Source organism: Platichthys flesus, chromosome 16 (genome assembly GCF_949316205.1).
Source record: "Platichthys flesus chromosome 16, fPlaFle2.1, whole genome shotgun sequence".
NCBI classification, from domain to species: Eukaryota; Metazoa; Chordata; class Actinopteri; order Pleuronectiformes; family Pleuronectidae; genus Platichthys; species Platichthys flesus.
Window position 1 is genome coordinate 15,528,158 of NC_084960.1, and position 25,833 is coordinate 15,553,990.

Genomic DNA, 25,833 nt, shown 5'->3' on the forward strand with positions numbered 1-25,833 from the left:
GCACTGAGGTTTCAAATTTGGGATTTGAATTATTATATTTAATCAAATAAGTAACAAAAGTTACTGGGGGGGGGGGGGGGGGGTTAAGGAAATAAAAAGCCTTTTATTTTGAAGGACTAATTAAACCTCACCTCCATGTTCCTGCTTCCTCACTCTGGCTGACTTGTCGTGGCAGCACAGCCGCTCTGGTGGAGCCGGGGGGCGGTGGAAGGCGAGTGGATCCAGGGACTCGAGCTGACAGGAGCGTTCCCTCCGCGGTCTTCAACCTCACTGTCAAAACCTGACGGACCTTTGAGAAACGAGCCCAGAGATGCTGCGCTCTCAAGATTATTTTTCACAACTTCTCTGAACCAAAGCAGGTTTCCGAGGACCTCGCGCCGCGGGACCCACTTTGTTTTTTCGTTTCAAAGGTGAAATGATGCTACATGTCGCTTTCTTTGCCTCCTAGTCCACTTTTCTTCACGTTATTATCGCGCAACATCCTGCATCTGCCATCACCCTGGCAACCAGGGCTCTCCTCCATCCTCCACCCCCCCCCCCCCCCCCTCACCCTCACCCTCACCCTCCGAGAGCAGCAGAAAGAACCAAACGCTTTTTACTCTCGCCCTGCTGATGGACACAGACAGGTTTTTCTTTACCTCCTGAAATCTCCTTTCTATATTTGAACTGTGCTTTTTTAAATGGTGAGGTTCATGTGTCGGAGAAGTCTTTTCTCTCAGCACCACGATGCCTGTGAGACGCGGTCATGTTGCGCTCCAGAACACCTACCTAGACACCATCATCAGGAAATTCGACGAGCAAAGTAAGTGGACATGAGGCCGAGTGAAGTTAGGACCATGTGTTGTTGACACGATGAACACAGAGCACCCACACATCAACTCAGATAACGGTTTACCATAAACTACATGCATATATTCACTTTTAAAACGTCCTGTGTGTCCAGTATTTTGATGATGTTGATTATGGAATTATAGTGAATTATTTAAATTCATTGGTTCAATGTGTGAGCCTCATGTTCCTCATGTGTCAAAGAGGATTAATCATTATCATAAATAAATACTGAATGTTGTCAGGGTTTCTCACGCTCATATTTGTCATCAGGTTGAATAAAGGGCTGCTGACTGATACAAATTAATTCAATGATCATTGTTCCCTATACAATACAGGCTTAGATGTATTTTTTTTTTGCATAAATACAAATTGATAAATTGTAATTTTATTTGTGCATGGGTTCTTATTAGTTGCATGCTTGTCTAGTTTTATTGTCTCTTTAAAGGCTGCAGGTGTTTTGTGTGTTAGACTGAGGTGGATTATCTGATTTGTATCAGTGGTGCTGACTGACCCCATTGCTCTTTTCATGTTTGAGTGTTATTACACCTGCCTGTGTGTCTGTGAACGCTCACCTGATGCCTGACATTATGTCCCATTAGCTCACATGTTCCACAGACTCCAAAGAGGGGCAGACTCACTTAGGAAGGAAAATTACTCTTTGTTCTGCAACCTCTGAGGCACTAGATCTCAGATTTTGTACAATTCATTTTTTAGTTACATCTCTGTTTTTGTAGCATAAAGCTACACACCATACTCTTTATACTGCTGGAGTGTAATCAGTGCGGCGTCTGCTCTTCAGTCTATCTTTTAAGGCACATTTCCTCCCTTGAAGCTCACTTATCTCACTGTGGACCACTCACAGAGTAGCTCGGACCAAACATGGAAAAATAGTTGATGGATGACAACTCTCAATCTGAATCGGACTGATTAGATCTGCGACGCTTTGTGAAACATCCATGATGTAATTGCCTTTACTGTATGCCCCCAAATGTGTGAGAGTGCACGCGTGGCCACGTGCACGGCAAGGTGAGTGCATGTGCCACAGTGGTGCTGCTTAGCAACAGTGTGACGATCATGGTTTCTGCTGTGAGCCCTAGATAATGACTTTGGACAGGATGCTGCTTTCCACCAGAGAAACTCTCCCGTTTAGTTTCAAGCGAGGGCCAGAGAGAAGAGTCCCCTGCTCTCGTCTGAGTGCGTGAGAGCTGTTTAAACCACTTCCACAACAGGATAATAAAAGGGCCAGTCAGAGGCCACAGAGGTTATTTATGTACTTTTCATTTACTTCATTGAACTCCTCCATTAGTGGCCTTCGAACAAAACCGTCCTAATTCGCTCTCATGGTAGACAATGTTTTTTTGGGCCGAGTGGCTGTTGGGGGTGTCACGTACATTACAATCATCAATAACAGGAACTAGATGCTAGATGAGCTTTGAATTTCAGTTTTTTAGTGGAGAGTAACTCTGAGATACTCAGCATCAATGGTTTGACAGCCCGGGAAAAACATCACTGCTGAGCTCAGCCCACAGGACAAATAATTATTAGTGGTGGTTGACCCACAAGGCAAGGTCATGTGTTGGTGACATATCAGAGTCCATTGTGTTCAGGAGCTCCCAGCCCAAACCAATTTATATCAAACAGTTTGTTACTACAAAAGGGAAAAGTAATCATGACAAACTAGATTGACATTCAGTTTGTCCCCTCATGAATCCACATTTACATTTTTATTTGGATCTGCCCCAAATTGCACACACTCATAAAAGCCAGTCCCATTAACATGTCTGTTTTCCTTAATCAAGATCCTTTAATTCTTCTCTGAGAAATAAATGAAAATATAAAAAAACATCTTATTTTACAATCTTAAAAAATGTAATTATAATCCTGTCGCCTTATCCACAAATTAATTGGTGGGTGTATTTCCTTTTGCTATGAATATGACACTAACTTTAGTATTTCAGCATAAAGCATCATAAAGATATTGAGACACATTTGATCAACAGACAAAGAGAAGTACATAAAACAATTAATATGAACAAATGATAAAAAATCCTGTTGTCGGTAGGTAGCGCTATAAATTAATGTTGACAAGTAGATGCCTTCAGGCCGGAACTCTTATGTAAAACTTGGGGCAGATGTAAGTGAGTTACAACAATTTCCTTTTAACTTTGGATACGGGCAAATATGGATAGGCTGCCCAAACAAACTTTACATCAGTTAACATTCAAAGATTATTTCTAATGGGCTTAAAATGCAAACACAATAGCTATTAAAATAAATATGAAACATATAAAAATCAAATTAACAAAAAAGTATACACACACATATGAAGTATGAATATGCAGAAAAACACAAAAATCCTTTCAGAACAAATAATAGATAATAACAATATCAGTAGAGCGCAGTAAAAAATGGACAAGTAATTAAACCCTGGAACAAACATGTGGCAATTTCCAGTTTAATTAAAAATTGTCAGCTTAAATCTTCCAGCCTGTAAATTACAATAAGCTATGTGAAAACAGGTGTGATCCGAAATGGGCTCTTTTATTAGAGTGACCACCTGCTCCTCCGTTGTCCACTGGGAGAAAAGTGACGCTAATAGCATTAGCAACATGGAAAGGTGGACTTCATTAGTTCCACTCCAGCTGATTGTCAGAGCAGAGCAGGAAGAGTTGTTCAATATATCGTTGGAGCTTATCAGAAACTGAGCCCTGCAGACCACGCTGTGTATTTCCTTGATTCAGTGGTGAACAGTGTGAGGATGGTTGTGCTGTTAATTTGATCATTTTCGATCAGGAACCTGTGTGAGCCCGTAAAGCCAATTTGTTGTTGTGGTTTTGCACTGTAAAATATTATTGTGCCAGAACAGAATAGCTTGTAGAACTACAAAACAGAGATTAAAAACACGACTGTTCAAAAAAGAACAAAAATGAATAAATAAAAAAGTAAATTTAAAAAAAGATATCAAAATAAATATCAAAAGCTGAGGTGATTTGAGTGCCACAGGAATTTTCGTTAACCCTTTCTATTTCTATTTTGGTTCTGAAATCAGAAATCTTACTGTACACGGTACAATTTAGCCCTGTATCCTGACAACTTTGTAAAAAGTGATAAATTCATTTCATGAAAAAATTTAATTTGTAATGCATCTATTATGCATGGTTTGGTGAAACAGTAGCAAAACTTTAATCCTCCTTTCCCTACTTTTATACAGTTTTACAATATATTTTTACGTTAAACACCTTTAATGAAAGCCAATTTGAGTTGTCCGGTAAGATTAGTCTTGGTTTTATTCCTCACATCAACCTCATGCCTGCCATGAGCATTAATATGAGTATTAATATGTTCTAAAAAAAATGATGTGCCACATTTGATCACAATTTGGGCCATTTTTAATACTTGTTTAAGCACAATCATCCTCCAATTTACTGATATATGCAAAAAAACAATTACCAGACCAATATTAGTGATACAACAAAAATCAGTTCCACTATATATTTAATACATACATTTTGATTGTCCTGATTCATTTAGGTGTCTATGACACAAAAATCTATATTGTTTATCCTTCTTTTATATATATTGAAATAAGAAACCAGTGGTAACAAATCAATTTGTTACATATTTCAAGTTTGAAAATGGCTTGCTTTCTTTTTACATTTATGATTTAAGATTTATGACACTGAGCTTGTGTCGCTCTTCAGATCGCAAGTTTCTGATCGCGAATGCTCAGATGAAGAACTGTGGCATCATCTACTGCAATGAAGGCTTCTGCCAGATGTTTGGCTTTACCAGGGCGGAGATCATGCAACAGCCCTGCACCTGCCAGTTCCTGGTGGGGCCCGGCACCATGAAGAGCGCCCTGGCCCAGCTGGCCCAGGCCCTGCTCGGCTCTGAGGAGCACAAGGTGGAGATCCTGTACTACGCCAAGGAAGGTAAGGGGAGCAAAGGGGAAAGATGAGGAGGAGGAGGCTGATAAAGAAGTCAAAATCAGATGTCTGGGTAGAAATATCCTGACCATCACAAAGTAATTTACGGACGGCTTGCTTACTAGTTTGCCCCTCCTTCCTCAAACAAGAACTAAGCCTCTTCTCTTTGCTAAAATCTAAAGTTTAACAAAACACATTGTGAGTATCTTCTGGCGGACTTTTTGCAAACAAAGAGATAGAGTATATGTCGGTCCAGAGAACACCGTCGGAAATTGAACATCATTTATTTTAGATACTATCAGTTTTGAAACAATGAAGAGCCAGTTGAAAATCTGCAAAGTTTTTGGAGCAAGGTCAAGTAATTTTATATAATATCCAAAAGTTATATTTTTACAATAAGCAATGGATTTATAGTCAGAAATTCAATGCATGTTGAGATAAGGATGAGCTTACGATCTCATTTCAGTTTTTTTCTTCTTTTTTTCTTTCAAACTCTGACAACGTCTTGAATTGGATTATTACTCTTTCCAAAAATATGATCAATACACTCATAATTACTCATAATTACAACTAGATCAGCACATTCATTCAGATAACAATCATTCAACATAATGTAAAGTATCTCTAATATGATTAATCCAGTTTATGAGACAATCCATCATTCCTGGCACATGCAGGAAGCTTTTTAAATCCTAGCTGGATTTTTTTTTTACTACGTTTTAATCATCCCTTTTTTATAAGACAGAAAACCTCCCTAGTGACACACACACTCCTAATGATGCCTAATAGCTTTTCTGTTCTCTTCTGTCATATTGCTTTTTTGGTGCAACATTAATCCCTGCCTCCCTCCATCCTCGTCAGTTTCTCCCCTACTTTCTTCCTTCCAAATCCTCAGCCTTCGTTTATCTTATGTGGACAACCTTAATTTAAAAAAACGAAAACAAGTCGTTGGATCACAGATGGGAAAGAAGGAAGGAATAAAAAGCGACTTAAAGTTGACCATATTAAAACTGTGATTTGAGAAGTGAGTGAGAAAACACAGAGGAGTTATTCAGCAAGACAGACACTGTGGCATTTAACTGAGCGTTCTCTCCTCTAAAAGCCTCATTTTGTTTTTACCCTCTGACCTCATCTTTGATGCTGCCACCAGTTTCAGTCTTATTTATGTGGAGGTCTGTGTTTCAGCTGTTAATCCCACATGGATGGAGGGACGCAAACTCACCAAGCTCAGGACGACCACAGTCACACATACACTTTTAATGTCAGCATACATACACACACACACACACACACACACACACACACACACACACACACACATCTTTCGTTACTTTGGCCACTTGGGCATGAGGAGTGCATTGTGGAGAGCCGTTGTCATGGAAATGCGATCAGCATGCCGTCTCAAATCCATCAGAAATCTATTTGTTTTGGCTCCTGCGTCTCGCTGCGCTCGGGTCTGAAGCATTTGTGAACAAGTTGAAACAACGATTCAGGGACGAGTCTCTCCCTGGCTGATTTGTATATGTAAAGTGGACATGTGGACAGCACTGAACGCAGGCCCTCAGTATGTGTCGATGTATGTTCTCATGTGTGTGCTTGCCCTATCCCCCGTTCTATTTTTAGATCCCACTGATTACAGCCTGAAGTTAGACCAGACGGAAGTGTCACTCATCTAGCCTGTTTCAGCTGTCAGTGTCCCGCCTTCGTACTCTTTGATTCTCTCTGTCACTATCTCACTCGCCCTCCTGTAGTGTTATCCTGCTATCATGACCTAGAAAAGAATATGACGTTGCTCAGGCTTTGGGGGTGTAGCTCACCGGTGGAGCATTTGACTGCAGATCATGCAGTTCCTGGTTCAACTCTTGGTCTCCCCTGCTGACTAACTAATGCATCTCTTTCTGTCCTCATAGGGACCTGCAGACCCTGTCGGGTGGACATTGTCCCTGTGAAAAATGAGGAAGGCTTTGTCATCATGTTCATCCTCGACTTCCAGGAGCTGATTGATCCCACACTCAAAAAATCTGGCCTCAGGCAGAGAGTAACCCAAGGATGGATTTACTGTAAACATTAACACTTCCTTTATTGTGCCTCAGTGATTAACATTAATCGATCTGTGTCATATGTCGTCATAGTGATGTGTGCTGATCTTTCTAGTTATAACTCAACCATGGTTTTAGTTTCTGGTCATGGACAATAACAGACATTTACTGACAAATGTCAAGTTAACATTTTAAATATACATGGACAAATAGAACCAAAATCATAATAATCAACATAATCAAACACAGACTTTCCCCCTCAGGTCAGAATCGCCGGCTGAAGATGAGGCTGCCAGTGCTGCGTTCCATGCGACAGGCATCACTTTCCAAAGATCAGTTTGAAGGGGTCGTAGTGGATTACCTGCAGGTGAGTTGGTGTACGCAATACACACACAAACATACATCTAGAAATCCACATGAGGATCTTAAGCATAGTCTGTATGTCTGCCTCAAACTTTCCTGACGTCTGTACAAAAAAACAGAACATCATTTAACATTCTGCATTTAAATTATTCATTGACAAAAAAATTCTGTGGTGAAGTTTTTTTAAATTCAATCCTAAGTTTTCAAACCTGAAACCAGAGCATATTTACATATTGAAATTCTTTGGCAGGGATAAGATGTTCCATCCTAGTGGCGGCCCAGAAATGTTTTTCATGTAGATAATGTATAATGTATAAATCAACAGAAAAGGAAATACAGTGACATTTAAAGGTCCCTGTTGCTTTAAATGCTAATTTCCATTCTGGGTACGTTTTGTGGATTTATTTACTGAAGTGTTGTGTTTTGCCTCTCAAGGCCGTCGTATAAACATCTGTTTAAAATGAATTAAATTACAAGTACTTTTGCTGCTCTGCTTGACAGCCGGACAGTGAAGAGTTTCCTTTGAAAGAGTTCCGTATCCCATCCAAGGAGAGCTGCATGCAGTCTGAGACAGAAGCTCTGATAGAACAGGACCTGGATCCTCCGTCTCCAGAAGCCCAGTGCTCCACCAAGCACTGCGCCCTGCTGACGGACCGCCTGGACCCCGGCATCGCCTTCCCCCGGGGGACTGTACCTCGGAGCTGCTCCAAGGACAGTGTGTGCAGCCTCCGACGCGCCTCATCGCTGGACGACATCGAAGGGATGAGGGCAGAGTGGAGCAGTCGACCTGGAGACCCTCGAACTAACAGCAGTGAGTATCTGAGTGGGAATTTTTGTTTTTTTTAATTGTAGTGGAATTAGGTTATTATTTATGCATTTATTTCTCCAAGAGGCTAAAATATATTTATAATGCACATTTTCATTTATTAGTGAAATAGGATTATTTCACTAAGCTGACTGGAATAGAACACAACTATTCTAAATCAGCTGACACCAAGTATGATATCATCCTCATGTTTTAGAGTGATACTATAATTAATCAAATAAATAAATCTTCATTATCGTGATATAGAATCATGAATTTCATGATTCTGTTATCTTGGTATTTATTATGTTCAAAACATTTCACAAGCTGTGGTATAACACGAGGGCTGGGATCCTTGATCTCCGTATGAGGTATTCTCGCTATAATGTGAATTTTAACAACAATTGATAAAATGTAGGTATTATTGCCCCTCTATAATACATTTGACTAAAATAAAATTCTAAACTAAAATTAGGGAACATAGTTCACTTAATCTAGACTGAAGCTTTGTTTGCTTTCAAACAAGTGGCAACATACAATGATGAGATTAATTTTTGTACAACGTGAAATTAAACCCACACACCACTCTTTGAAATCATTGTATCTAGGTTTATTATTGTTTGTATGAAACATAATTTGTTGTTTGAAAAAAAATATACTTTCTCCTCAAGAATATTGTTTTTCTGTAGGACATCACAGAAAACATGCATCCTTATCACTAGTACAATGATATCAGATGTAGAGTAAATTATCTATAAGCAAAGAACATTTAAAGCAGAAAATGCCAGATTTTCCATATTGATTCCCAGAAAGAATCTTAACTGTTAAACTGTTGATCATACATCGCAGACCTTTTCTTTTCATTCATAACACAGAGAGCATCAATCCGAGCATGTGCAATATATGATCCAGCAGGGACATACTGGTGTGTGTGTGTGTGTGTGTGTGTGTGTGTGTGTGTGTGTGTGTGTGTGTGGTTTTCATTATTATTCCATTTGTGTTCAAATTGTACATCATTGCACATATGTGCCCTTCTTCTCTCAGGGGAAATATTTGGTGAGAAACAATATTTGTAATGCAGGATACAGAAATCCAATCACGCTCTACACGCTCACCCTGTCCGACACGTTTTCACCATATTTGTACTATACATCACGTCCATCTGTCTGTGTGAGTCACAGTCTGTCTATACCCCTACTCAGTAGGTAAAACATTAAAAATAAATATTCTCATATTTGTGTTTCTTCCGTCCTTGTTTCTATTTTTCTTACCACACTACCATGTTCTAGTCGCTGACGCTGCTGTTTTTTGCTGCAGATCTGAAGGCCGGCACTCTGAACTCCACGTCAGACTCGGATTTGATAAGACACCGGACCATCGGCCGCATCCCTCAGGTGACCCTCACCTTCGGCTCAGATCGGATGAGAGCTCCTTCGCCCACGGAGATCGAAATCATCGCACCCAGCAGGATGAAAGACCGCACCCAGAACGTCACCGAGAAGGTCACTCACGTCACACAGGTAAGACGAGTCCTTTATCACGTCAGGCTGTAAGTCTTGACTTCTAATCTCCTTTTTTATTTAAAAAATGCAAGTATACCAGACCTCATATCTTTGAAAACTAAAAGAAGAGCTTTGCCAAATGACTGGATGCAGGTAATGAAAGAGGACTGATATAATTTTTTTTCTTCCGCTTGATTAAATGTTAAAATGGATGTTCCTGGTCAGGAATGATAGTCAAGAATAGAGTGCACGTTGAAGAAAGGAAATTGATGCCAGATTAAATTTGCAAGACTTTTTGCCAATGAGATGAGATAATGTCACGTGATGTCTAGTCGATTTTTAGTTTAGTTGTTATTTACTTCACACAACATAAATACATAAAGGAATTGTTGGCTTGTGGTAGAAACCAGTTGTGACATAGATGAAAACCAAATCCATGAAAATACAATACAAAACATACAAACTCTTCAATACTGGTTATTAGTAAGAGGAAATTTGACATATATTAGTATGACAGAAAAAATTCAGACAGGGAAGAATCTATGCTATAACGATGAATGAAAGAATCTAAAAGAGCGTTAAACAGCAAATCACCATGTCACGTCACCAACACCATGTATTGGAGGAATCCAATTAATTCCTTCTACAAGATCACTCCTCGATATTTACTAGAAAATTTACCAAAAAGGTTTCTCTCATGCCGAGAAACAATATTGATAACCATCATTGTTCGGATGTCAGATAATCGTTCTTGGCAATTGGCAGATAAAACGTTCTGAACCCCCTTTATTTTCATATTTCGCCTCATTCAAGATAAGGCAGTGTATAGCCTTTCTAAAAGGTTGATGTTGTGTCAAGTCACGGTGTCAAACTTTGAGCTTTGTGTCTGCTTGCTGTCATACAATGCTCCCGCTGCTGTCACCCTGTCTGATACGTTCAGGGTCTTCGCTATTGTTGAGCTTGTCATTGTCACGTCAAGTTATTGTCCCTGCGCACACACACACACACACACACACACACACACAAACACACACAAATTCAGACAAAGATGTCTATAAATGGTATTTGCGTGTATCTCAGTGAGGCTGCTCAGAGACACTTGCAATTACAAGGTGAGAGTGTAAACGAATGCTCTCACCTGAGGTGCGACACCCATGGCATCCACAGCAGATGCACATGCTCATCAGCCACCTGTCATCACACCACGGCTTGGCTCACCGTCATCTCGCACATAACAGTGGAAGAAGAACACACTGTTTTGTTAACCTGACTGGAGGATACGTTTATGAGCATCAATAGTAAAATTGTACTCAGATATTAAAATTAAAAGTGACAAATTCCAGAGTGAGAACATCGGAGATAATGAAATGATGAATGGAAGTGATACATTTTTCAGTTGAAGAATTACGTGCTCATCTGCATGATGAGATAATTCTCTAAAAAATACTTTTGATGCTGTGAAATGTCAGTACATTTTCTGAGTTCCTAGAAAGTGGAAATTTCTGAAATGTTCCAATATACATTCCATAAAATCTAAAAATGTAATGATAAGTCTCAATAGGCAAAGTAACGTGTTCGGTTAATGCAGTGGAATACTAACCACAATGTTAGCATCTGAAAATGCGGAGAAAAGGTGGGAAACATCCTTTTAACAGCATTAAACGTATAGAAATAATGTACAACTTATAGACTGAATACATGTATATACTTAATACAGCTACACAAACATACATTTCATGCAATGGCCTGTTGTCTGTTTCATGATAGAGATGGTAGTGAATCACTGTCATGGGCTTCTTTAGTGCATAACATTAAACATTTCTATCTGCAATACTTCGAATCATATCAGTTGACTCCCTTTCCAACCAACCTTGGACTAAGTGGTGGTTCTGCTCGGCTTAAATCTGTTATTGTGGTTATTGGTTTGTTATTTCGCAGGATATCTCAAAGAACTCCTAGACCATTTATAAGAAAAAGGTTGAGATAAAGATTGCCTGAATGATGTGGTGCAGAACCTTGTATTAACCGCTTCAAGAAAAAAAAAAAAATATTGGTCATTAAATTTGCCACAATTTTGGCATATTGTACATGGGCATTAACTCCCAAATGTGTTTGGACTTTTTTTATTATAATACGTGTTATCCTGGAATATTTCCAGATTATTGTCTGTGTGAGGTACACAGTAACTGTAGCCCTGTGAATATTATTATCAGGTCATCCCTATCGGGTCTGCCAGCAGGTTTATTTAAATAGACAGAACACAAAGACCAGTTCATCATCATACAAACCCCTAATATGTCTAGACAGTATTTGGGATATTGTCAACACATGATCTGTTGAAAGCAGCTGTGGCTCAGGAGGAAGAGCAGCTCAGCTCCCCCAGTCTGCACTCCAGTCAGTGTCCTTGGTCAAGCCAACAACATGTGACCCCTGATGGCTGTGCTTACAGTGTATGAACAGGGTATGAATGTGACTTGTTCTGCGAAGTATTGAGTGGTTGATAAGACTGGAAAAGTGCTACAGAAATATTTAAAAAATGTTTATTTGGTTCAGTTCTAGACCCAAATCCATTGAAATATTTTCAGAATTCAATTCAGCAATGGATTATATGACATTTTTGGAGACATGAGTTCTCTGAATCGTTTCTAGTTTCAAATATTAGTCTAAGGCTCCTATGTTTTCCTGTTATTAACACAGCACTGATACCTTATGTGGCCACTGCGATGGTGTTGGTGTTGGTGGTGAGATCTCACTTCTTCACACCAGCAGGGAGACAGGCGGCTGTGACTCAGCGTACAATGTGGGGGCCACATGGCTTCTGTTGCCTCGGAGAAAAGTGACACGGCTAACAGAAGGCCCCCCGAACAGGCCTGGCAGAACACTTCCCTTAACTCGTCGTCTTGAAGCTTGTGACTTTGTGATTGTTTCTGCCGGAGGTATAGTGGAGCAAGATTACGCAAAATCTACTTGACGATTACCACGAAACTGGGTGATAGGAAGTGGCATGAACCCAGGAACTTTTTATCCCTTTCTCAAGACTGCGAGTCAGATTCATGTGAAGGGAATATTGGGCCTTGGCAGACATTTGTGTAGTTTGATGAACAGAACAAAGCTAGATAGAATACTTTATTACAGTTTATTGTGATGGTTTAATGTTTTTTGCACCAAGACACTACTCAGTAGTAAAAAATGTTTTCTTTTCTTTGATATTGTTTTATCGACAGAAATGCTCAAACACCTTGTTAAAGATTCTATCAAATATTTCTAGGCCTTCTTACTCCTCATTTCCAAACTAACTACTGCACCCAAGATATCTTCTAACTCCACCACCACCAAAAGTTTCAAGTTTCCATGTCACACATGTGTAAGTTACATATTGGACCTCAACCTGCTGAAAGACTATTTTGATATCCTGCGGGTGCTTGTCTTGAATTCAGATTTTCACCTTTCAGGGTCAAATTGTGCAAACACTCCCCATAGTGACACTTAAATATACAAGTGAAGTAACAGAGACTGGAAATGAAAAGGTTTTTATTGTGCTTATTGTATTTTCTTGTCCATACATAGTACACAGATCTTCTTCTTTTAACTTTCAAACAAACCAGGAATAAAATCAATTTTTCTCAGAAACCCATATAAAAATCGTAAACCTCAATTAACATAACTTGAGTATCGAAAAAGTATCAAAGGAGAAATCTGTGTTGCTGTGATGTAGGCAATGTCATTATAAGTGGTAACTAGGCAGAACAGTGAAGGCGCAGGCTCTGCTGAACGTGGGAGGAGGCATATGGAGACTGTGTTGGTGTTTGGGGATCACAGATCAGTCGCTGAAGCTGTCTGGTGAGATGAAGTTATGAAAGGGAGTGAATAAGGGCGGCAGCCGTGAGGCTATTGATCGGCACTCATTGGCTTGATGCTGCCTGTGACCTTGGCCTCTGGAGCTAATGGAAGTGGAGGGCAGCGGGCATGCTCCAACTCTCAAAGCTACATTCGGCCTCGTAGCACCACCACCCGGCTCCCTTTTTACCATATTGCAGTGGGATCATGGTGGTGGGGTGACAGTGGGATCATAGGGCAGGGCAATCATTGCTGCTGTCATGCGGGGGAAGGAGATCGATGATCAGATCTAACAATCTACTCTTTTATCTTCTTAAAACCAAAACTTTAAACATATGTTACCTTGTTTTTGTATTGTTCAGTTATACAATATTTTTGTAATCCCTTCTTTGTAATTGGATTTCGATTGGCACCTTACAAAAAGGGAAATGAAGGTTGTCATCGATCTTTGGGAATATTGATTTGTCTGCGTAACATGAAGCACACGATGTGATTGACCAGACTGTAGCTTGTAAAAGACAGATAATTGTAGAAAAGTAGTATGTTTGTTTGTGTTTGCGTTCGTGCGTGTGTTTTCCAGCATTAAACATGACCTTCTCAGGACCAGCAGACCTAATTTCCGAAGTCCTGGTTAAGGTCGTGGATAAACTATGAATTGTAGTTAGGTGAAGTTCAGGGTTAGGCTGCATGTCAATTCAATGTCCGAATAAGGATAGTCGGCCAAACCTGTGTGCCTGTGTCTGTGTTTTGGGGAAAGCAGAAGTGTGTTTATGTGGTGCCCCCTGGCTTTGAATTAGCTCATAACAGGAGCATGAAGAGAATCTGGATATTAGTTTGAATTGACTGGAATGACTGTTTCTCTCAAAAACATGCGATTGTTACAAAAAATCCCCGTCCGTGTTTTAGACAAATCAACAAAAATAAGTTTTCTGACTAATATATTTAATGTGATATATTTAATGACTTAAATGTGGCAAAATACATAGACTTGGTTGCAGTATAAACACGTACTTTACTTTGACTTTCAGCCCAACTTCATCTGTAGGATGCCGTCATTCATACAACCACCATGTCATTTTTTGAAACAGCGACCCGCAGAGAGGGCTGGGCTTCAGTCAGGGAGGATGAGTGAGGGAGCAGTAGGGAGGGAGATACAGACGGATAGACAGAGGTTTGCTCCTCCGTCTCTCATAGTATTGTAGTCTTCTCCCTTTGTTTACCCTGCAGTGCGCCTCAGCATGAGCTTCAAGCAGAAACTACAGCCTGTGAGTTTTTCAACCGTACTGTCTTCTCTCTCACACTCTCTCCCTCTTTGTTGTCCCCCTTTCCTCTTCATTTGTACCCTCCCTGTCTTCATCCTCCTCCACACCCTCCCTGCTAATACTTATCTGAAGCTCCACACGTGAGGAACGTCAGCCTTATCCATGTCACCGTCATTCTCATGGGCCCTTGTCCCAAGAGTCGCTCCTTCTTTATTTTTACTTATGGTGTTTTGGTCCAAGAATAGATGGTCTATGTGTGTTCGGCGAGGAATAAGATGAAGGATGAGGATGCACTTAAAAGTTGTATTCCATGTTCACTAAAGTGAGGTCCTGTGTGAATGGAGGGAGAAAAACGTGAAAGATTCACCGACTTAAACCTAATTAGTTTTTTTTATCCAGAATTCTTAAACATGACTGTGTTTTCAGGATTTAAATTACATTTTCCTTCTTATACCCAGAAGCATCGTGTTTGTTTTCTATTTCACACTGACTTTCATAGTTAATATGCATCTGTAATTCACGTCTCTGTTGAAAATGCACGTTGAACTCTCCCTCTCATAATTATGAAGTCAGAGAAGCAGCACCGAGCCGTTGCGTGCCAACGAGTGGTGACCCTGCTGGTCATTATGAAACAGAGCTGTGGACAAACATCAATACCTCCGAATTTCTTGGATGAGTGAGCCTTTGCCTATTTGTGTGTTTACATTCTCTTTACTGTGTTGTCTCTTCGCATCTGTTAAGCTGCAGCGGTCATTTACTGATACACAAAAAGAGAGTCACAGCTTTTTGTCTTTCAATGAATATTTGACTTAACCTCATTTTCAAATACTGGCCATAAAAAAAAGCCATTAAAGGGCATTTCATGTCATAATGGAAAACTATACGCGCCTGGGTAATTCCTTGTGAAGATCTAGCTCTTCTTTTCCCTTCTACCCAAATATGGCCAAGTGCGCATTCAGGAGCTTTTCTAATGGTGTACTTTGTCCTGGAGAAGCAATTTACTCTGACTATTTCTGGGCACTGTTTTCATACTAGCTGGGAAAGTGAAAAGAAACTCAATATATTTCAGTCTAACGCTTCCTGTGTGAGTTTTTGCTTGTATAACTCTGCACTGACTATGACCATGATGACAACTGCAAACAGTAGGGCATCAAAAAAACACATCTTTTTCTAACCATGAGTGACTATTTAAAACAACCCCACATGACCTTGTAGTTACCAAGAATGAGCTAAAAACGGGTGCTCTGCATGGAGCGCAATCAATGAGTGCACTTGTTGTGGTCAACAATTAACCAGGGCACTGGCAGGAGGGGTCATGTGGTCTATAGACAATACAGGGATCACATGGTAAGGCAGAGGCAGGTGAGGCTGCAGCTTTGACCCAGTGGAGTGACTGTGGAGAGAGGACAGAGCTGCACAGGGCATATGTCCTGTGTGTAGAGTTTGGTGTGAGGGATGCAGGGGACGAGGGGGTGGCAGAGGGTTTGGAGGAGCCTCCACCTCTGCTGCTGTGCTCCTCACCTGGATGAGAACCTGGACACAGAGGCTATCACCGCCGTACCGGTCAGTTGGACCTCAATGCTTTTGTTACTCATATCTTCCTGTTTTGTTTTGGGTCTGTCTGATTTTAGCAACACTGGATGGATTTTCATACTGGTGTTGCTGTAGCTTTTAACAATTACAATTTAGTATATTGAGCAGCTGCCTGAGTGCGGACGTGTTGTCGGTAAAGGCTGTGACATTTTCTCCTGCCAAACTTGGTGAGTCATGGCGACAGGAGGTTGGTTACTTACCTTAAGGTGCAGAAGGCTGCAAATTACAGTCTGACTGGCTGTGATATACAGGGCTCAGTGTGAAGGCACAAGCACTAATTACCGAGTGTGTGCAGCAGCCACTTATTATGTAATACACAATTTTCCTGAGCTTTGTCAAAATCTATGAATTATTCTTGAGATTGATTTCAATTTCCTCACTTCAAGTAAAGAGTTTTGCTGAGAATGACATCATACATTTTATTGCCTGCTTTTGTTATGAATAGATTGAACATTTCCTACTTTCTGCAGCTCAGGCGATTTTAAATTTAAACATATAGACATCAATGTCACTTTAAAACCCTGTTTGCTTCCTCCTAACTTAAGCAGGGTTGGTCCTAAACCTTTATATGGTCTTTTTTAATATACAAATATATGAATACAAATTAAAGTAGGTCATTACCATTATCTCAGAAGTGAGAAATTTGGAACCTATATCTGCTCTAAAAAGCTGACCTAAACTAGTCCATGAAAGCTTTATTTAGGTAAAAGTATTGAAATTATACTGATAATTGTAAGGTCAATTATCACTTTAACAGCTTTTAAACGTTTTCCATGCAGGTTGGAGCCAATCTCAGCTGTCACTGGTTTGAAGTCCACCAACAGCTCTGAACAGATATTGAATGATTGCATAAACCTTCTCCCTGAATGTCTTCTCCATCCCTTCCCTGTGTCCTCAGGTGTTGTCTCTCGGTGCTGACGTGCTGCCAGAGTACAAGCTCCAGGCCCCACGCATCCACAAATGGACCATCCTGCACTACAGCCCATTCAAAGCGGTGTGGGACTGGGTCATCCTGCTGCTGGTCATCTACACCGCAATCTTCACACCATACTCTGCTGCTTTCCTTCTCAACGAGGTCGAGGAACAGCGGAGGAGGACCTGCGGGTACACCTGCAACCCGCTCAACGTGGTGGACCTGGTGGTGGACGTCATGTTCATCGTGGACATTCTCATCAACTTCAGGACCACCTACGTCAACCACAACGACGAGGTGGTCAGCCACCCGGGTCACATTGCACAGCACTACTTCAAGGGCTGGTTCCTCATCGACATCGTGGCCGCCATTCCCTTCGATCTGCTCATATTCCGCTCTGGATCAGAGGAGGTGAGGAAGACGAGGAGAGTGTATTTCAGCATCACTGTTGTGCTGTTCATCAGCAATACTGTTACAGTAACTCTGCTTCATTCAGTGATGTTTGATGATTAAAAAAGACAAGGGGACCAGCATCCACACAATCATAGATGTCAGTTCCCTAAATAGGCCAAAGGTCAAGATCACGGTGGCCTAGTACAGAATGTCGATGTTTTTCTTGAACGTTCTACCTTAAGATCATCTTAAGGGAATGTCTTCAAATTTGGAAGAAACATTCACTCAAAGATGAACTGATCAATTTTGGTGATTGGAGGTCAAGGGTCAAGGTCAGAGTGACCTCTATCTAAGCATCCTAGTCAAACATGCTAGTGAAAGAACTGTAGGAAGAGCGTTATATCCAATTTTAGACTAGTGGGATATGTTGTTAGTGAATCATAACAAAATGATAATGGTTTTAACTTGAACAAATGTCAGACTTTTGTCTTTAAGTGTGTGCAATTTGTGCAGCGTGGTTGCATTTAGGTCTGTTGGGCCTTGGCGGAGGAATGTGCTCTACTGAGTGCCATGCTTGATTGATTATACATTTCCTGTATCCAAGAACCACATATTCACATCTGCAGCTAAATATTACTGTCATAGGTTTGAGAATTGTACACAGTGGTATGTAAGCTAACTGGTTGTTGCTAACATGAAGCCTACACTCTCTCCACCAGCCCCAGACCACCACTCTGATTGGTTTACTGAAGACAGCCAGGCTGCTGAGGTTGGTGCGAGTGGCCAGAAAGCTGGACCGTTACTCTGAATATGGAGCCGCCGTCCTATTCCTTCTCATGTGCACCTTTGCCCTCATCGCTCATTGGCTGGCCTGCATCTGGTACGCCATCGGCAACGTGGAGCGCCACAGCTCTATGCACATCGGCGGCATGAAGATCGGCTGGCTGGACAACCTGGCTGACCAGATCGGCAAAAACTACAATGACAGCGATGCGTCCTCAGGGCCCTCCATCAAGGACAAGTATGTCACCGCTCTGTACTTCACCTTCAGCAGCTTGACCAGCGTGGGCTTTGGGAACGTCTCGCCCAACACCAACCCGGAGAAGATCTTCTCCATCTGTGTCATGCTCATTGGCTGTGAGTAGAGGGGGAGGAAACCTGAAATGAGAAATGTTTTAGAACAAATAAGATACCTTCAGTTTTAAAGCAGGGGTATTTTAATCTTATTGTTTTCTTTTAAAAGGGACAAAATCAGAATGAGAGACTTTGATATCTATATATTTTTTATCCTGATCAAGACAGAAAAAATGTAATTGCACTATTCAGTCTCTCACATTTTTATGTCTCATGTTTTTCTTAGAATTATATTTTTCTATGGTTGAAAAGTGTGTGAACCATGATTAACAATTGAAACTACAAAATGTTTGTGTATTTATATGATCGATGATCAATATTTACAGCTGTCATTTTTTAATTAGGGATTTAAATCAGTTTATAAATACATTTTAAAATGATAGATGAATTCAAAGTTATTCAAAATAACTGGTACATTTAAGAGAATCATCGTTCAGTGATGATGACGTTAACATAAGCATCAATTTTTTCTTACAAGTTGACAAATTGACTCATCATTCTAAAGTATAACAGATTTTTTTTTAATTAATCCTATTTACCTGTCGCATTCTTCAATTTTTTAATTGTTTCTGATTGCATACATATACGTTATTTCTTTTGTAGAGAGATAGATAGGACACATGCGTAAAAAGACAGCGGATGTTACGAGTAACAGCTTCACCGACTTGAATCAAACCAGGGACATTAGGATGACATTGTACAAATCATTTGCACCAGGAGAAACTTGCAGCATTTTTTCCTCTGTCCTGTGCAGCTCTGATGTACGCCAGTATCTTCGGTAACGTGTCAGCCATTATCCAGAGGTTGTACTCAGGCACAGCCCGCTACCACACCCAGATGCTGCGGGTCAAAGAGTTCATACGTTTCCATCAGATCCCAGGAGGACTGAAACAGCGGCTGGAGGAGTACTTCCAACACGCCTGGTCCTACACCAACGGCATCGACATGAATGCTGTAAGTCATGAGGAAAAATCATACACATTCAGGAGGAAAGATCTCTATTTGTGGCTGGAAACAGTTTTTTGTTGAACCATAGAAGTTAAGACTATCAAAAAGATTGATTTTCATCTGTATATATAATTTTTCTCTAAATAAGGGGGTGTAGCTCAGTGGTAGAGCATTTGACTGCAGATCAAGAGGTCCCTAGTTCAATTCTGGGTGCCCCCTTCTCCATTTTATACTAGTCCTAAAATACACTATCAGACTTCCTCTCAGTTAATGGGATAGCTTTGGTCTTGATCTGATCAAGACGTCCTTTTGGACAAAATAACTCTCCTTTCATTGAAATATTGAAATTAGTGTTTCCACTGAGCTTGCTTCATTTTGGAGACCCAGTTTTTATGTAGTGCTTCATATGGCTGCTCGGGCTCCTAACAGCACTGGAGCATGACGCAGGTAGAGATCAACATTAGCGCCTGTCAATTCAATGTGAGAATAGATAATTAGTTGGAGCAGCTGCCCTTTGTGCCCTACCTGATTCAAACTGACTGATTTCTCTCCTCCTGTTACCCCTCACCTTCTTTTTCAGTTTTATTTCCTTCATCTTTATGTCACTAAAGGAAAGTGCACAATAAAGAATAATGTATCAAGGACAATGATTTGACGTGATGCCCTTTGTGGCCTTGCAGGTTCTAAAGGGTTTCCCTGAGTGTCTTCAGGCTGACATCTGCCTCCATCTGAACCGCAGCTTGCTTCAGAACTGCAAAGCCTTCAAGGGCGCCAACAAGGGCTGCCTGCGCGCTTTGGCCATGCGATTCAAGACCACCCACGCTCCCCCGGCGGACACTCTGGTCCACAGTGGGGACATTCTCACCGCCGTCTACTTCATTTCCAGAGGATCCATCGAGATCCTCAGGGACGACGTGGTTGTGGCAATACTGGGTGAGCTACAAGGCATGACGGAGGCCATGCCTACTTTGTCTTTTGTTCCAATGTGTTTGCGAATCTGTGATATATTCAAATCAGTTTTAATATGTAGAAGAAACAAATCGGTCAAAAATAACTAGTGTACATAAAAATCATGAAAAGCAGAAAAGGGTGTGAATTTCTTAATCTGTGAATCTGAGACCACTCAAGTCTCCCGTATTTTTGCTAAATAACTCAAACCACAATTATGTCAAACTGACATTTGTCTTCCATCCTCTCATCACTCTCCAACAATCTCCCTCTGCCCTTAACACTGCACAACAATTCTGTGTATTGAGTTGCCAGAGGTGTTTGGGCACAGCTCCACTTCCATTTCACAGTGGCATCGATCATCAATAGGGCCAGCACACACACATCCAAGCTGCATTGGTCATTTTATTATTTATTATTTCAGCTGTGTTTGAGGGCACTATTAATGCACGCTGAGCTCCGATGCTGTTGAGGCTCTGTGTTTTCTTTTGTTATTAAAATAATTTAGCAGTGTCTGACCGACTGTGTCAATGAACAAATGTTCACCCTCTCCTACAATGTTCCTTTCTTTTTCTTCTGTGCTTTGTCCAGGAAAGAACGACATCTTTGGTGAACCCATCAGTCTCTATGGCAGACCAGGGAAGTCCAGCGCTGACGTCAGAGCCCTGACTTACTGCGACCTGCACAAGATCCTGAGAGATGACCTGCTGGAAGTGCTGGACATGTATCCCGACTTTGCTGACGTGTTCTGGAACAACTTGGAAATCACCTTCAACCTGAGAGATGTGAGTTCCATTAGAGGGCAGTATTTAAATAAACATTATAAAGCAATTACATTCATATTATCTGTGTTTTAAGCCTTCGGGAAATGGTTTTAACCAGTTATCTGTGTATGACAGAAAGTTTTAATGGTGCAATTTATTTGTACACATTAAACATATTTCACTGAAGTCTCTGTAAGGCCTTCTTTAAAATGTTGTGAGATGAGATGTGTTCTGTGTTTATGAATTACTGAAGCTGATATGTCTCAGGCAGACAGAATAAACCAGCCCACCCCGAGCAGGGACTCTGAATGTGGCTACCGCCGGACAAGGCATCGAAGAAGCTCCCTGCGGCGCCGAAACCGTCCAGGTGAGTGAGGGTCAGAGTTCAAGAAAGTCAACACATCTGTTTGAGGTCTGATCTCTGTATTTTCTTTGTGTGGCTGCCCCCTGACCCTCTCTGTACAGACGGGATGGACCGTGAGGACTCTTACCCCGATCAGTCCTGTACAATGGCAAACCACCACCAGAGCGCGATGGCAGGAGCCCACTGGGATGATCTCTGCAGCAGCACCAGTATCTGTTCACAGTCTAGTGATGAGGAGATGAAGCCCATGAGACACAGCAAAGGGGAGCTGTACCCCCCCACAGGTGACGCCAGAGACTGTCCCCCAGCAGTGGTCAACATCCTGCCTCACAGTGGACCCTCTGCTGGGGTGGGACCGCCCGTAGACCGCGGAGGACCACCGTTATCAGGTAGAGAATCAACCTTGATACCATCCCTTGAACAGTCATGTGTGGAAAGACTGCAGGAAGCTCAAAGGAGCTTTAAATAATTTTCGATATGCACAAAATTCATTTTCAAACCGCAGTTAAATCTCATTACTTGACATTCTCACCACATGCAGGCCGTGGTTTTACCAACACACTACCACTGTGTCTTTCTCCCCTATAGCAACATCAGATGGCTCCATCCTTCTCCAGATATTTTAGGGACCTTGTGTGTTTTATGAAATGAGAGAAACTTTAATATGTTAAATTTTTTTTGTTTTAAACGTAGTCTCTCTTTTTTTAATACAGGGACGACATGTCAATTCCATTTAAATGATTAAAATTTAATTTCTTTCCTTTATCTCTTTGAATCATTCATTCATTTGAATTACAATTGTTTTATTAAAGAGAGTACATAAGTGCATTTTACATGTCAACTCCACATCCATTCATAGAAACACTGTGTTTGAGATTATGTTAATGTTTAACATCACTGGAAAGCTGAAATTCTCAGGAATATAACGACACCAACAACTTACAGACATAGAGGCAGCCAATAATGCAGACAAACATAAACTGTTGTTGGAAAATGTCCAGACTATCAAATCCAGTAAAGCATTTGGTCCAAAACATAACTGAGTTTACTGGAAATAATAAAGTATAAAAAGGATTTTGACTGACAGGTTGCCCTTTCTGTACAGCAGCAGCAGCAGCAGCAGCAGCAGCAGCAGCACCACCACCAATCAGCATCTCAGGGTTGTATGGCTACTGGCCGGGCCGCAAACCCTCTGAAGGACAGAGACCGACGTCAGCAGTCAGGGCCAGTTGCCACCCACCGCCGTGCGCTGAGGATCGGCCCAGTGAGCTGGAATCCAGACTGGAGCTGCTGCAATCGCACTTAAATCGGTCAGTCAAAATTTGGTGCGGGAGTCAAAAAGGTTTGAGGGGGCACCCGGATTTGAACCAGGGACCTCTTGATCTGCAGTCAAATGCTCTACCACTGAGCTATACCCCCTTTGATGGAATTCACTGGCTACTCCTGTCTTATTCCCTTCTATCAGTGGATTGTGTTTACCTTCTAGGTGTGTCTGTTACTGGCTGTTCCTCCCTCCCCCCCTGCTGTGTGTCTGAATCATTTCCCAGCTGGTTGCTTACATGGTGTGAACTGTCTGACATGCATATGTATGAGAGAAGTGGAGGAGAAAGGAGAGATACAATATAAGAGAGGTCAAAGGTGACGCTGAAAAATGTAGAAAAAATATCTTCATATATGTTAAAATGCACATCCTGTAAACCGCCTGTTTGCTTTAACATGTACGACAGGGAGGGACACTGTGGAGAGAGCAACAAAGAAACCTAGTGGACATTTTTGAAATAGCAGATTACTCACTGTACAAATGTGATGTCGCCCTCCATCCTGCATGGAAACTAAAATTTAAACAGTGTGTTTTCTCGCCGTGAAGATAAATCCTTTCCTCGGCTCACATTTCACATCTCCCTCCATCTCTGCCAGGCTGGAGACGCGTATGACGGCAGATATCAACGTGATCCTGCAGCTCCTCCAGCGACAGATGGCCCCGGTGCCTCCAGCCTACAGCGCTGTGTCCCCCAGCCCTCACCCAACTCACCCCACCACCCTGTACAGCACAGGGCCGCCCACAGTTCACGCTGTCCCCCCAGTCCAGCCGGTGCAGATCGACAGCACTGCCTCACTGCTGCAGGTGCTCAGTTTACACTCATGTCGTTACCACGAGTTGTCTGTCATGTTGATATTAACGTTTATTAAATGTGTCATTTTGAAAATGAAAATGATGTAAATCAAAAGCATATTAGTTGTGCAGATCAAACTGCACACATATCAGATAGTGAAGTCCAATTCAGACTGTCTATGGTTAATTTATCTGTCAGTTATAGATCAAGGTATAATTTCAATGTCAGAGGAACTTTTCCTTCTCCATTTTTTTCCCAATTAGTTTCTGAACTTGTCTGTTTATTAGAAATACAGACATCAACCATTATTATCTGCATTATTTAACAATGATTTATTCAAAAGATGCCTCATTTGTGTCTAAGACAGATAATTTTTTTTTTCATTAGGAATCATTACTGGAATCCTTATAAATAAAAAACTGAATATATTGTAAATGATCATTTTTACTTGTCAATTTTGTATTTTGTTTCATAAACATGACAATGTCATAATTTTTTTTTTTTTACTTGAAGAAAAACCATCCTTTTCTGATTTGACGTTTGATTGAGTTGGCAGTAATCACCACTTTGGAAAGTTTGATGATTGAACCTTTATGACAACCACGCCGTAACAGCCAAAATTTTCTCATCCAGTTTCTTTTTGAAACACAAAGGCTGGAGGGGGGATTCATCAGGTTATTGATGTTCGACTGAATTCATCCACTTTTGTCTTTCCAGAGTCCAGACTCTGACTGTAAGCACAAATCCAAGGACTCCCTGTCGAGTGGGATCCATCTCACTGTGGCCTCTGATGACACCATGTCAATGTCACCGGAGGCGGACCCACCACACCTGCCCACCATGGACCCCTCCACTCCTCAACTGTCAGGGATCAACAAGCCTCCTGGACTGTTATGTGGCAGCCAGCGCTTCCCCTCCCTCCCCGAGCACCTGGAGACCTCCACCGAGATGCAGGAGATCCAGAGGCACGTCTCTGACCCTGTCTTGCCAGGCAGCTAGAGAACTCCACCATCACCACCAGCAAAAAAGCCTGGTCCTTTGGACTGAATGGCCACATGTTCCCCAGATGGTTACTTCTTTCTACCTTCTTTAAAATCTTCTCTGTCCTCTTCAGATGCTGCTGAATAGCATGGGAAACTTCGGCTCCCCCCTTCAATGAGGTTTCGGAGCGCCTCCTGTTTCTTAGGGACTCAACGCTGCCTTCAAAGGCTGCTGGGGTTTTGTGCTCCAGCATCTCTTCACTCGTGAATGAAGAGATTATTCCTGCCCTGCTGGGCCGGGAATTTTATGAAACATGAGTTGAGAGTAAGCGCAGGTTCATACACAAAAATCAGGCAATCAACTGCATCCTAGGCCGAGGTTTCCTTGAAGAGAGGGGAAATGACAAGGACTCATGTGTTTCACGTGTGAAGAGTTATCTGCTTTCACTTTGTTAAAGAGTTGCACAATTAGATTATAGACAACAATCATTTATCTTGTACTGAAATTATTTTCATAATATTAGAGATGTGTTAGTAACATTAAGAGCCATACGTAACTATGAGTGTAAAAAACTCCCCGTTGTTTTTAATGAGTGTTGAAAAAATATCAAAAGGCATAACCACAACTGTGAACGATGGAGGTTCACGGCTGTATTAGAAAGAATACCAATTTTCATCTCATGTTTCATGCTCGGACATTTTTACTCAGCAGTTCTTGTTGGGTGTGACATTTGTACTCGAGAGGGTTTCTACAACTCACAGTCAAGCAGAGAAACACTCACACTTAGCTGGTCGATCATGGCTGCTTTGATCGGTTTTCCCCCGGTTTCTTTTTTCTGTTACTGCACTGATCAGCTAAAATGTGTCAGACGTCTTCATGGCGCGGTAACGTGGTTTCACAAAAAACAGATACTGTACTGGACTGTGATATTTAACACTGCTGAGGGTCCTGTGATTGGTAAACGTCAATCAAGGGCATCCTTTGTGGAGAGGAAGTAACAGTTCCAACACTGAGGTGAATGTAATGCCTTTGTAAGCATTTATAATTCTGTATGTTGTTTCTGGAAGCACAAATTTCTGTTATTTATCTTTGATTAAAGACACTGCAGATTTACAA

At 41.3% G+C, this 25,833-nt stretch overlaps 1 protein-coding gene and 2 non-coding genes across 6 annotated transcripts; 2 read left to right on the forward strand and 1 right to left on the reverse strand.

Annotated features, from left to right (window-relative positions):
• The first annotated feature begins 562 nt into the window (after nucleotides 1-562).
• On the forward strand, nucleotides 563-25,833 carry kcnh6a (potassium voltage-gated channel, subfamily H (eag-related), member 6a). Of its 4 annotated transcripts, none has more exons than XM_062408194.1 (16): nucleotides 563-802; nucleotides 4,533-4,763; nucleotides 6,668-6,817; nucleotides 7,060-7,163; nucleotides 7,661-7,970; nucleotides 9,282-9,484; nucleotides 17,057-17,482; nucleotides 18,184-18,601; nucleotides 19,353-19,552; nucleotides 20,227-20,479; nucleotides 21,086-21,279; nucleotides 21,526-21,625; nucleotides 21,724-22,011; nucleotides 22,737-22,932; nucleotides 23,540-23,747; nucleotides 24,454-25,833. In XM_062408194.1, exons 1-16 carry the CDS (start codon nucleotides 727-729, stop codon nucleotides 24,733-24,735), a joined length of 3,639 nt encoding a protein of 1,212 aa, XP_062264178.1. In that variant the 5' UTR covers nucleotides 563-726; the 3' UTR covers nucleotides 24,736-25,833. The 4 variants fall into 4 exon arrangements, with proteins under 4 accessions (XP_062264178.1, XP_062264179.1, XP_062264180.1 ...); XM_062408195.1 differs by having other exon boundaries at nucleotides 22,740-22,932; XM_062408196.1 differs by having other exon boundaries at nucleotides 22,743-22,932.
• trnac-gca (transfer RNA cysteine (anticodon GCA)) lies at nucleotides 19,694-19,765 on the forward strand. Its single transcript has one exon. It is a non-coding gene; the product is annotated as a tRNA-Cys (tRNA).
• On the reverse strand, nucleotides 22,970-23,041 carry trnac-gca (transfer RNA cysteine (anticodon GCA)). Its single transcript has one exon. It is a non-coding gene; the product is annotated as a tRNA-Cys (tRNA).

Excerpts from the sequence above, each read along its gene's own strand:
- kcnh6a (XM_062408194.1), top strand. The coding sequence starts at position 727 with ATGCCTGTGAGACGCGGTCATGTTGCGCTCCAGAACACCTACCTAGAC. Across the intron at positions 7,164-7,660 it reads TCGTAGTGGATTACCTGCAG|CCGGACAGTGAAGAGTTTCC; the intron begins GTGAGTTGGTGT and ends TCTGCTTGACAG. Across the intron at positions 21,280-21,525 it reads TCACCTTCAACCTGAGAGAT|GCAGACAGAATAAACCAGCC; the intron begins GTGAGTTCCATT and ends GATATGTCTCAG.